This window comes from Cydia strobilella, chromosome 27 (assembly GCF_947568885.1).
Source record: "Cydia strobilella chromosome 27, ilCydStro3.1, whole genome shotgun sequence".
In the NCBI taxonomy this organism is placed as follows: Eukaryota; Metazoa; Arthropoda; class Insecta; order Lepidoptera; family Tortricidae; genus Cydia; species Cydia strobilella.
In genome coordinates this window covers 3970809-3983095 of record NC_086067.1, presented here as the reverse complement: position 1 = coordinate 3983095, position 12287 = coordinate 3970809, and the positions used below count along the sequence as shown (strand labels likewise).

General features: G+C 36.8%; 1 protein-coding gene across 1 annotated transcript in view; it reads right to left on the bottom strand.

Moving 5' to 3' along the window:
- Positions 1-12287, bottom strand: part of LOC134753493 (mitogen-activated protein kinase-binding protein 1) — a 130941-nt gene that overhangs the window by 52712 nt on the left and 65942 nt on the right. Inside the window, exons 4-8 of the mRNA XM_063689372.1 lie at positions 3060-3219; positions 2384-2452; positions 2078-2182; positions 1474-1584; positions 94-276 (exon numbers count right to left, since the gene is read on the bottom strand). Coding sequence (XP_063545442.1) covers positions 94-276; positions 1474-1584; positions 2078-2182; positions 2384-2452; positions 3060-3219 — 628 coding nt within the window. The remainder of the gene's footprint in view (positions 1-93; positions 277-1473; positions 1585-2077; positions 2183-2383; positions 2453-3059; positions 3220-12287) is intronic.

The window sequence follows — 12287 nt, the reverse complement described above, 5'->3', positions numbered from 1 at the left end:
TGGAATTTTTATATTATGTTATTCTATCAATTAGGAGAGAACAATTGGAGTGTTATCGTGGGGATATGTTGTATTAGAATAAATGTTACTCACCCTAAGTTCGACCCATTTATCTAGCAACCTCCTACTATTGAATTCACACAACAGCCCACTCCTGGTAATAGCGTACGTGCTGTCAGCCGCTTCGCCTCTCCCGCACACGACGTCGCAGAACTCATTGTCTTTCTGTTCGCCTAGTATCGCCGAACGACCCATTAGAGGTACTGGTTCTTTGATCTGGGAAAAAAAGTATGTTTTGTTAAAAAAATGTGTGTATAGTTTGAATCTTCTCAAATTATTTTTACGCCTAAGACCCTAATCTGTTAAAGAATAGTTATTTGTTATGCAAGGCTGCAAAGTGAATATTTGGCGTGAGCCGCGAGCGAGCGATGGAATCTAAGATACCACTAATGATAGATTCCTGAGCGTAGCGAGGCTTTCAAATCACGATACGCCAAATAATTTTGCAGCCGTGCGGAACACACAACTTTTCGCCTCACTACAGCGAGAAAAATGCGATGAAAAAAAAATTTTTTGCCCTCTATTTAACATATCAAATTTAAGACATAAGACACACTCAAATCCAAACAAAATAAACAAGAGAAAAGCACACATGTTCATCATGTTCGAAATTCAAATGACTTTTGCACGCAAGCGGATAAAATAGAGTTTTGCACGCAGATTTCGCGCTATACACTGAGGTTTTCCGAGCGAGTAACGTGAAAAGACATTGTTTATTTTGTGTCCGTTCTGACCGCGTGACAAAGCAACAATGTCGTTTAAAAAGCTGCTGTATCTTATTGGTTTTAAGGTTCAAATCTGTAATAATATGAGCGCTCGCCTACATTGAGGTGTTCCATCGTCCTGCATTACCAAAACATGTTAGGTGTACATAGACTTGAACCTTAAAACCGCCACGATACAGTTGCTTTTTAAACGACATTGTTTCTATGCCGCATGGCTCATACGGGAGCTAACCGCTCGCACAATAGAAACAATGGCTTTTGTTTAACAGATTAGGACCCCAGGCGTAAAAATCATTTGAGAGAAAATTCATACTATACAGGTGCCAATAGGACTCTATATTACCATAGAGAATTAAGTAGACATAGAGTGCTCAGTCTATACATCAGTTTTGTTACCAAAACGACTATTATTTTCGTAGTCGACATCTAGCGGAACTATCAGTACTGCTACTCGACAATAGACGTCCCGTGTGTCGTGACTGAATAAAAGTGTAAGCTCAACAATTTACTACTAATATTATATGCAGAAGGAGTAGGAAATATAGTTCCGGTTAATCCGGTTATACCCAATACTAGCTGAAAATCGTTGAGCATTATACTTTCCGTTAGTCGCAACATCTAGCCCCCACATCTAGCGTAGCCCTATGGGTACGGAACCCTAAAAAAACATAAGTCAAATTAAACTCACCTTAGCATTTCTAGAATACTCCAGATACCAGAACTTGACATGCCTAAAGCCGACTGTGACGAAGTAATTGCCATTTTCTGCGAAGCTCACCGCTTTGACGCGTGACGACACCTGTCGGGAAATAGAAAAAATAAATTCACGATGACGCGCCGCGTACGATAAGCGTGGCGTACAAACATCAGAAGGCCAGAGCACAGAAATAAATATACCATAGAAGACGCAAATGCATCTACTTCGCGTGTCCGAACCCCGACCAAGCGTCGAGGTTGACCGTCGCTCTTTACAGTCCACACGCGTCAGTTGTTACAGCCGGACGTCCGTGAAAACTTAATAAACGCTTCGTTGCATGATAATTAACTACAACAGCCCAAAAATTGCGAGCACCCAAAGGCAAGAACATATTTCCTATCACAGATAAGTAATTTTAAAATTATATTACGCGTAAATTTTGTATGAAAAAGTCGGCACGGTTGGTTTCAATACAAATCGTGGTATTTGCGTCATCTAGCGTATATATTAAATATGTGGGCCAGAGGTTATAAAAGATCTCATTTGGTTCAGAGTCTATTTTCTGTTTTTATTAATAAAACGTTTTTATTGTTACCTTGTTACTAGCCAGTTTCAAATTCGCCCGCCAGTCCCACACGTTGACGATCATGTCATGCTGCGATCCCACCGACACGAGGTACTTCGACGACCTTGAGAAGGCCTGAAAAGATAGTTTAGTTACAACGCCATCTGTTGATGAGAGGATATAACTACATAGCAAATAGACAATTAGAGCCCTACGGCGAAAACTAAAATCGAAATCGCTCGAATACACAAGAGCGATTGAGAGGCAGATAAAGAAACTTCGATTTTCGTTTTTCGCGGTATTCTTGCTTAGACTTTAAGATTCATAATTACTTACAACGCAGTTGACTCCATGCGTGTGTCCGGGGAACTCTGCAATCTGAACCGCGCCTGACGCCGTCGGGTCCTGAAACAATTTTTTTTATTTGAAAAAACATACAATGATGACACCACTTGATACTAGATAGTTTCCATTTTGTCCGCTAGATGACGTTAACAAGAGCCATCGAAGTCGCAGTTCATGCAGACGTTGCGTTAGTGCCGCCATTCGCCGCAAGATGGTGCTAATATCAAACACTTCTACCAGTTTCTAAATGATTTGTTTATTTATTGCGTATATGGTAATTCAGGTTACAATGATAGTCAGGGTATGGTAATTAAAGTACTTAAAAAACCGGCCAAGTGCGAGTCGGACCCGCGCATATTAAGCAAAAAAACGGCAAAAAAATCACGTTTGTTGTTTGGGAGCCCCACTAAAATATTTATTTTATTCTGTTTTTAGTATTTGTTGTTATAGCGGCGACAGAAATACATCATCTGTGAAAATTTCAACTTGCTATCACGGTTCATGAGATACAGCCTGGTGATAGACGGACAGACAGACACACAGACAGACAGCGGAGTCTTAGTAATAGGGTCCCGTTTTTACCCTTTGGGTACGGAACCCTAAAAATTCAAACACAAACCAAAGTTAACTAAACAAATAAACAGTTTATCTATTTATCTAAACATACCTGTAGGTCCCAAACCCGCACGGCGGGCGCGTGCCCGCACTCCCCAGTGGCGAGGTATCTTCCATCGGGGCTGAAGGCGACGCAAGTGACGCTTTTTCTTGACGCGTTCAGTACGTGCGTCTGACGGTTCTTGCGTACGTTGTATAGGACCACGGTGCATCTGTAATAGGGAAAAGGTGAAATTAGTACTTTTACTAAGCTATTTTCATTATCAACATATCAATCAAATTTATAAAATTAAAGAAGTTTTAGATCTTCATCCCAGTGTTGTTCCGATTTTTTGTCGAGCGTACACTGTGTGCAGGCAAAGATAGATATAACTCCGTAATAGATGGATACAGTCTAAGGAAAAAACGTGCCCCGAAAATCACGAAAATTTGATTCTCGATCAGATGCCGCCACTACCTATGGCCTACTCTCGTATAGAGGGCGTTGACGGCTTCGTTTGTTATTTAACAATTTTAACGCATGTCAGTGAAAGAACATGGGTCAAAATAATAATCAATGCAAATAAAGAAAATCATTTATCCAAATTTAAATACATTTTATCGTATTTTTAAAATCTTCATTTTTAGTTTTAAAGTGTGTCGATAGATGGCAGTGAATTCACTGTGGTTACAAAATTTACTATGACAGTAGTACCGCTCTATCTTATTATATCCTCTTTGCTTTTGCTTAAACAGTTGTAAGTGTGGAAAAAAAAACAATACAATCCCAGCAGGGAAACTTGGCCTTATTGGGATTAGTCCGGTTTGCTCAAGACAGGTAGATAAACCTTTAAAATTTGCAATGGGCAGTAGAAATCATACGTTCATATTTAATTGGAAGTTGCGAAAGAAAACTTGCAAGCCGCAGTTTGATGGCCAATACCATCTCTTTATTTTAGAGAACTGCGTACATCGTAATACTCTACTACTACTACTACTTACTACTACTCTCAGACCTCGCATTACACCCACGTTCGTAATTCCCAAGACCAGCACAATGAAACTAGTCACTAGTCCTCTATATATCGCACTTAACCATATTAATAACAACATTTTACATAATCCCACTATTGACATATTCTCACAATCAGAACCGAAATTCCTAGCCACAGCAGCCCGCTACATAAATAAAAATAAAATAAATAAATAAACGTTTATTCAAAGATCTTACTTACAACTAAATACATATTTTCTTCTGCCAAACCACACAGTGGTTTGTTGGCAGACGAGGCTCCTTTGCGTTTGTGTTAGCGGTTGATATGTAACTTAACTTTATCTTAAACCTAAACTTACCTACTTAACCCTTTACTGCATGCGCAGCCTTATATGGTTGTTATGTTTTTAGCTATTAAAGTTTACTTTTAACCAAATACTTATTTTATTTTTGACATGAAGTAAGGGGTTAACTTTCCAATCTGAGCGTACAGTTTACAAATGTAATGTATTATAAGGGTTACGTATTGTATTGTATTTGACCCTTTATTTTATTTAAAAAAAAGTAACTTAATTTCTTTTTAAATGTTTGTTTTGTCATCCTTGTGGTCTTTAAATCCGACATAGAATCAATATCCACGCCCACAACTATTAATATTAATTAATTTAGTGATAAGCATATTATCTTCGTTTTAAGTACATATAAAGTCAAAGTCAATATATTCTTTATTCAAATAGGCCTAGCAACAAGCACTTTTAAATTGTCAAGTTTTAAATATTACCTTAATCTAAATATCAGAGCAATTTATTGATGCAGTTATTATTATTCTTAAAAACATTGAATTATGTCATATAGATATGTCAAACTTAATAATAAGAATTCACAAAAGGATATATAACCCATAACTTGCATGTTTGGTTGAACTGTAAATGTAAAGTTGATTAATAAATAAATAAAAATAAAATAATAATAAAAGAAAGATATTGAATGAATGTACTAAGATACAAATAAATATTCAAGACGTGCTTCTTGCTCAGGGAGATTACATATTTATTTCCATATAGTACAGGTAAACCCCGAACAAGTCAAGCGAAATGCCCTCTAGGCCCGCTCGCAAATTTGTATTTCAATTTCGTATAATCCCTATCAAATTCTCTGGCACGGGGCTTTAGGTACTCCAGCATCCGACAGCTAAAACGTGTAGTTCATAATGTATAAGAATGTTGGGATGAGATGATTATATTCTTTACTAGCTTTTGCCTGCGACTTCGTCTGCGTGGAATCAGTAACAGTAGCTAGAGTAAGTTTAGCGCCTGGATAAAGTGTAATAGCAATCATTCAATTTGAGTATAAGCTTAATTGATTGACATCAATTATCAGGCAATTCATTAAATCTCTCAATTTCATCCCCCTTTTCAGTATCTTTAGGGATGATTTCCGACATAAAATCTATCCTATGTCCTTCCCCGGGACTCAAACTATCTCTATGCCAAATTTCAATTAAATCGGTTTAGCGGTTTAAGCATGAAGAGGTAACACACAGACAGACAGACAGACTTTCGCATTTATAATATTAGTATGGTTTTTGCATGCCAGTTACTAGTAAACGTATGTTCCTTATGCATCTTAGATCAGATTTCTGTATCACATTTTTAGCAAAATCAATGACTACTCGTATGACTAGGCCACCTCTTTTTTCTCAGTGCCTGTTCCCATTTCATTTGGGGTTGGTATTACCTATGACATTTAAATATTTTGTACTTAATATCTGTAAAAATATTGTGACAAACGGAATATGTTATTTGTATTAAATATGTAAGTTAATACAAAATTTAATTTTATTTACACCTAGTAAATACAATGTCAATAGTACATTATTATCGAGGCTCGGAAGTAGCTACTTGCTGGCTGAGGATTCGTTTTAAACGGACGACAAGCTGCAAGTAGCCTTCCAGCCGAGTCATATATAGTGCTTTTCTCAAAAATGGCGCAATAAATGCAAATATAATAGAAATATTTTACAGAAGCAACGTTCTTATGTATATATTTTCACAGAAAAAAGTAAAAAGATTTGCTTTGCCGCCGTTTTATTTTTTAATTAAAAATTGAAGTGTATTTTTCTGCTGAAAATACGCCAACCTATTTGAGACACCTAAATAGTCGCGGTACCAACATTATAATAATAAGTACTGATCATCTGTTTGGCTGTTTAATGGACCTATGCCTTCATTTGATATGGCTACTTCAACTTTTTAAAAGTTTGGAACTTGACAAATAATGGAATTTGTATGCAACATTGCAGTCCCGAAATCGAGACTGCAATGTTTTTAACTTTTGAATTTTTTGACTGTCCATAAACTACGCACTTCGTGACCTACTTTTTAACCGGCAATGTCGACTTTGCCGTCCATTTTTGAGAAAATTACTATTATTCTGCCTACACTATAGTAAACCTTGTAATTTGTTAGGCTATGCTAACCCGACCCAGCTAAACCCCTTCGGTTAGCGACCCTCTCGTAAAACATTAATAACATGTAACATTAACAACTCATATGCCCAAGGGATGGGCACATAATTACTTAGGTATGCTTAATTAAAACTGTGAATCCAGTATTTTATGAGGTTGGATATATGCGACCGGACGCAGGTCTACGCCATTTCGCGGCGCATTAGGTACTCCTGTAGCAAGATAGCGAGATGAAGTGATCCACCTGCGACATTTCCCGTTGCAGATGTATTTTAATATTAGGTCAAGACTTTATTTAATTAATTTATTTAAAAAAATTAATTAGGCAACAAGGCCCATATTACAAATACCTTCATTGGCCTTTTCGTCTATTGCAGACGATTTATGGTGTAACACCGGAGAGACAACGTTTTTGGTGGCTGAATAAATACCTTACAGACTAAGATATATATGCTTTGCTATGTGTGTACCCATATTTACGCCTTTATGGGGACAATCTTTACACATACTCGTAACGTAACGCTCTTGTCTTCGACATTGTCTACGGCTCTACGCAGAATGATGATTTCCGTGATAAAAACTACCCTATGTCCTTCCCCAAGACTCAAACTATCTCTATAGTCTATCTATACCAAATTTAAACTTAATCCGTTCATCGATTTAAGCGTGAAGAGGTAACAGACATACAGACAGACAGACACACTTTCGCATTTATAATATTACTAGCTTTTGCCTGCGACTTCGTCAGCGTGGACTTAGTAACAGCAGCTAAAGTAAGTATAGCGCCTGGAAAAATTCTCATAGCAATCATTTAATTTGAGCATATTATGCACACAAATTAGCAGGCACTTCATTAATTATCTCAATTCCACCCCGCTTTTTACTTTCTTAAGGGATGATTTTCGGGATAAAAACTATCCTGTCCATCTCGGGGACTCAACCTATCTCTATGCCAAATTTCATCTAAATCGATTCAGCGGTTTAAGCGTGAAGAGGGAACACACAGACAGAAAGACAGACAGACAGACTTTCGCATTTATAATATTAGTAAGGAAGTTTGTATTAGTAGGGATTCAATAATCCCAATAATAAATATATTGGATGCCAATGCGTCTGGCCTAATCTGGGGTCCACTTTTTACATTCTTATCTAAAGAATAGGTCTCAGTTTTTATGAATACAACCATCACCTTACTTTCCAACCCAACACACAGGGGAAACAAGGCCTCTTGGGATTAGTAGTAGATATTTTCCACGAATTAATAAACTAGTGGATGTGAAATGACTCCTATTTAGTATGAAAACCAGTGTCGCTAAACTCACACATTCATAGCCACGTTAAAATACGTCACACACTTACAAAATTGCTCTGATTCGTAGCAACTTTCCCTACCAAAAGGTTATTACCGGTGGACATTTCTCGAACGAATATCAACTGTAGGCTACATGAGTGACGGTTTAAAATATAATGTCAAAGCTATATGACATACGACTCTTTCATTATCTCATTCATCTCACAAAAGCTCGCTCAACGTTCACCTAATACAACTACTCAACACCAGATGGCGTTATTTTATATAATTTTAAAATCACTTACTTATTACAGGCGAGAAAAGGGCTAAAAAACCAGTATAAGTAAGGTCTAATTACGCATGGTTTGTTACGGATCTCACGGTCACGTTACACTGGTGTTTTCGAGATCTCTACACGCCTGCGAGTAGCTAACCGTTGGAACTTCTTTCTATTCGACGATATAGGGAGGGGACAGTGTAATCGGAGCGTTTTATCGATATTTGTGTGTTCAGTTAGGTATTGATATTTCATTACTGTATGTTTTAACACATTTAGACGATACTTTATTTATGATTATAATATAGGTAGTGATAATCGTGATTGTATGAAAAATAATATGTAGTACAGTACAACAAATATCTAACTAGAAATTTGTTTCTTATTAATTGACCAACTAGGTTGTTAATGTGAACATTAAATATATCTTAGTCAAACAGATAAAATCATAGTTCTTTAAAGGTCTATTAACTCTGTATTGCTGTTATTTTGTAATCACAAATCTGCAATTACTTACATAAGTAAGTATTCGTCTTTAACAATATATTTACTTGTAGCAGCATTTAAGGCCAATCTAGACGGGACAACCTGATTAAATTGTCAAATTAATTGTATGGTGTGAAAGCATACATGAAACTGGCTCATCGATCCCACTTGATTTGATTGTAAGATTGTGACCTATCAAATCAGGAAGGGGGGCGGCAAAATTCCAATATTTGACGCTAGTTTGCGTGGTACGGAACACTTTTTATTAATTTAGTGAGCCCGAATGTCACTAATAATTACTAAATTAGTAACTAAGTTTTAGGCGTGTGGACGCTAGATGAGATGTATGGCAATTTTATCCCCAGAAATCTTTCTCTAAGAAATGCTCCTAGCATATGGTGCTATATTCTTGCCCAGTAGCATTGATCCATTTATTTTTAATATCGGCATCTTGTAGTAACCTACAATAATTAATAATAAAGAAATAGAAAATATAAAACGTTTATTCATGGCACATTGCATGCATTGTACGCATAAGTGCATTAAGTACCTAGTCTAATTATATTAACGATGAAAATATGATGGGTGTAAAAAACAAAAACGTATGTAAAGGAATACGAAGGTTTGAAAGGTTGCCATGAAATGACCCCGACTTAACTTAGTGCTTGATGACCAGAGCTGCCATATTTACTAAGACATTGATTATCCCAAATAATAATTAGAAACGTGTCTAAAATAATAATTTATTACCGAACCAAACATCAAACTTGAAATATCGTAACTTTAACTTTATCGATATAAATATCGACATTGCGCAGCATCTGAGTAGCGAAGTTATTTGACATTTAGGATAGCGAATATTCCAGATAAACGTAAAGAATAGTGACAAAGGATTGTGAACTCTAAGTTCTAACTGATAAAATATAAATTTACTTAACGAACATCGTAAATAATGCAAAATAAACAGATTTTTCGTATTTATCGGATTATATTTAAATAAATAACCACCGGTGATAGGAAATACCTCCACGTGAAAGATTTTTTAAACCGCTGTGATTTCTGCAGCTTAATACTGCACAATACGGCATTTTAAATTTAATTATCAATTTTTGTTAGACGAGCGTACGTACGACGTGAATGTCATTCGAGCATGAAGTTTACACAACAACTGAGCATAGTCTGTGCATAAAGTGAGTCGGTCGCTACTGTCGGATAGACGGGAACGCCCACTTGCCATCTCCATCCTACTCCGTGATATTTTCCTTCACCGAAGGATTGGTAAACATTAAATGATATTTCGTAAATTTTCGCATCGGTATGAGCCGAGATTCAAACTAACGATCTTAGGTAAGTATAGCAAGATGAAATGATTTTCCCGATGCGGCGTTGCAGATATGCTAACTGCATTTTAATATTAGGTCAAGAGATTGCCGTTTCGTTTGACATAAAGTAATCCACTCATTTCTTGGCATCGCATCCAATATATTCCCGGGCCGGACAAAGATATATACTCGTATCCAGAATTAAGAAGATCAAAATGAATGCAGTCGGGAATAATATTATTCGATTTAGGGCCACCCCACACTAGCGTCTCCCGAGCGTCTGCGTCAACTCTATGGCTGCTGCTTGGCGCAACTGGCCGCATAGCCAACATGCCAATCGCTTACGCTTCGTAGCGATCGAAACGCAACTGTCACTGTCGCACTAATATGGAAGAGTGATAGAGAGACACAAAGCGTTTTTAAGCGCTGATGAGACGCCGACGCTCAAAAGACTCTAGTGTGGGGTCTCTTTTTTTTATTTTATTTATTCACTTTAAATATTCATACAACTTTTGCCAGTATGCCACTATTGTAAACCTCTTTGGTTTATGTAATAGTTGGCGAGTTCGCGCGGTCCGATCCGCGTTTGCTTAATACTATTAGGTATATAATTATATTATACTATTATATATATATAAAACTAATCTATACACATCAAATCTCTGAATCTATATTATACATTACTCTAGACTTAGGTAGTATTTTTTTTAGTCTTGGCATACATCTGCCGTGGTTTTCAACAATGTTAATGAGATCATACAGTACATTTTTAGGTAAGGTTTTTAGTATACATGGGAGTAGAAAGCGTCTTAGGCGTCACTATGTGAAATTAGAATTAAAAAGGCGTCAATAAATGCATGTAACTAACAACTATATGGACTTCTGGGTCTGGTGTTATTTTAATTTTTAAATAAATAAGAATAAATTTATTGAGAACAATTAAGAATACAGTAGCATGCACAAAATGGTGTCCGGTAAGGCCCACACTAGGCTGAGCCTGCATCTTCGGACTCACCAAAAAGAGTATGAAACAGTTGGGACATTGGATTAATTAAATCTAGATAACTTAAAAATTATGTGTGAGAATGGGTGACAAGGCGATGAATTTGTGCTTGAGGGTGTGAATGTGAGTGTGTAAAGTGTAGGAGAGCGAAGCGAGAGAATCAGGACAACTTGACGACTTTTAAAATAATATCTTCAGTGTGTATCAATGTAAGATGGGGTCACCAACCACGTTTTGAGTTTAAATCAAAGATAGATATAACTCCGTAATAGATGGATACAGTCTAAGGAAAAAACGTGCCTCGAAAATCAAGAAAATTTGATTCTCGTTCAGAGGACGCTACTAGTTTTGGCCTACAGTCGTATAGATGGCGTTGACGGTTTCGTTTGTTATTTAACAATTTTAACGCATATCAGTGAAAGAACATGGGTCAAAATCATAAAAATAATTAATGCAAATAAAAAAAATTATTTATCTATATTTAAATAAATTCTATCGTATTTTTATAAATCTTTATTTTTAGTTTTAAAGTGTGTCGACAGATGGCAGTGAATTTACTGGGGTTACAAAATTTACTATGACAGTACCGCTCTAGTATAAGTTACTCTATGGTTTAAATTTAACATTAGATAAGGTATGGACAAGGTATATGTTTTTAGATTAAACTTTTATATATTTCTGCTAATATCATAATGCGAAAGTAATGCGACGTTTCTGTTACAGCAGCGACAAGTGATAATCACGACGTGACAAAAATGTGAAATTCCCTCGACCCAAATTTTTATAAATTTTTCTGTGCCAAATGACTGCCCCGTAGCCGCCAGCAGGCGCCACCGCCGCGCACACAGCCGGTCAGGTTTCCCATCGGCGCACACGCACCGGGAATAGTTATCGATGACTCCGTGACGGTATGGAATGGTGCGGCCATGGTGGAAGCCAAAGCGAGTTTAAGAAGCCGTAAGGCCAGGAAATTAGAAAGGAACAAAAGATACGGCGCGCCGCGCGAAATTTACGACGGAAGATTTGGTGATCGCGCTGGTTTTACCTCAATAACTTTGAAAGTATTCTTCTGTTTAAAATTTTGCTAGTCGAATTCCTCGGCTATAGCATTTACATTTTTATACTAAAATTATACTGCTATGTTATGCAGGGTCAGGGATTCCTGCCATCGATGATATGTCTCAAAACACATAAATTGTGGTATTTTCTATGAAAAGGGACCTTATTGTCGATGGCGCTTACGCCATTATAAATGATGCTCCCATATAAATACAATGCCGCGCCACGCTGTGCGACGTAAGCGCCATCGACAATAAGGTCCCTTTTCATAGAAAATGCCCTAATATTGAATATTGTTTTAAATTTTTAAATGATCACTTTTCACTTGTACATTTGGTTTTCAACCAATTATCATGACACCAAAAATAATAGGTACAAATAGCAATTGACATCACTTAGACA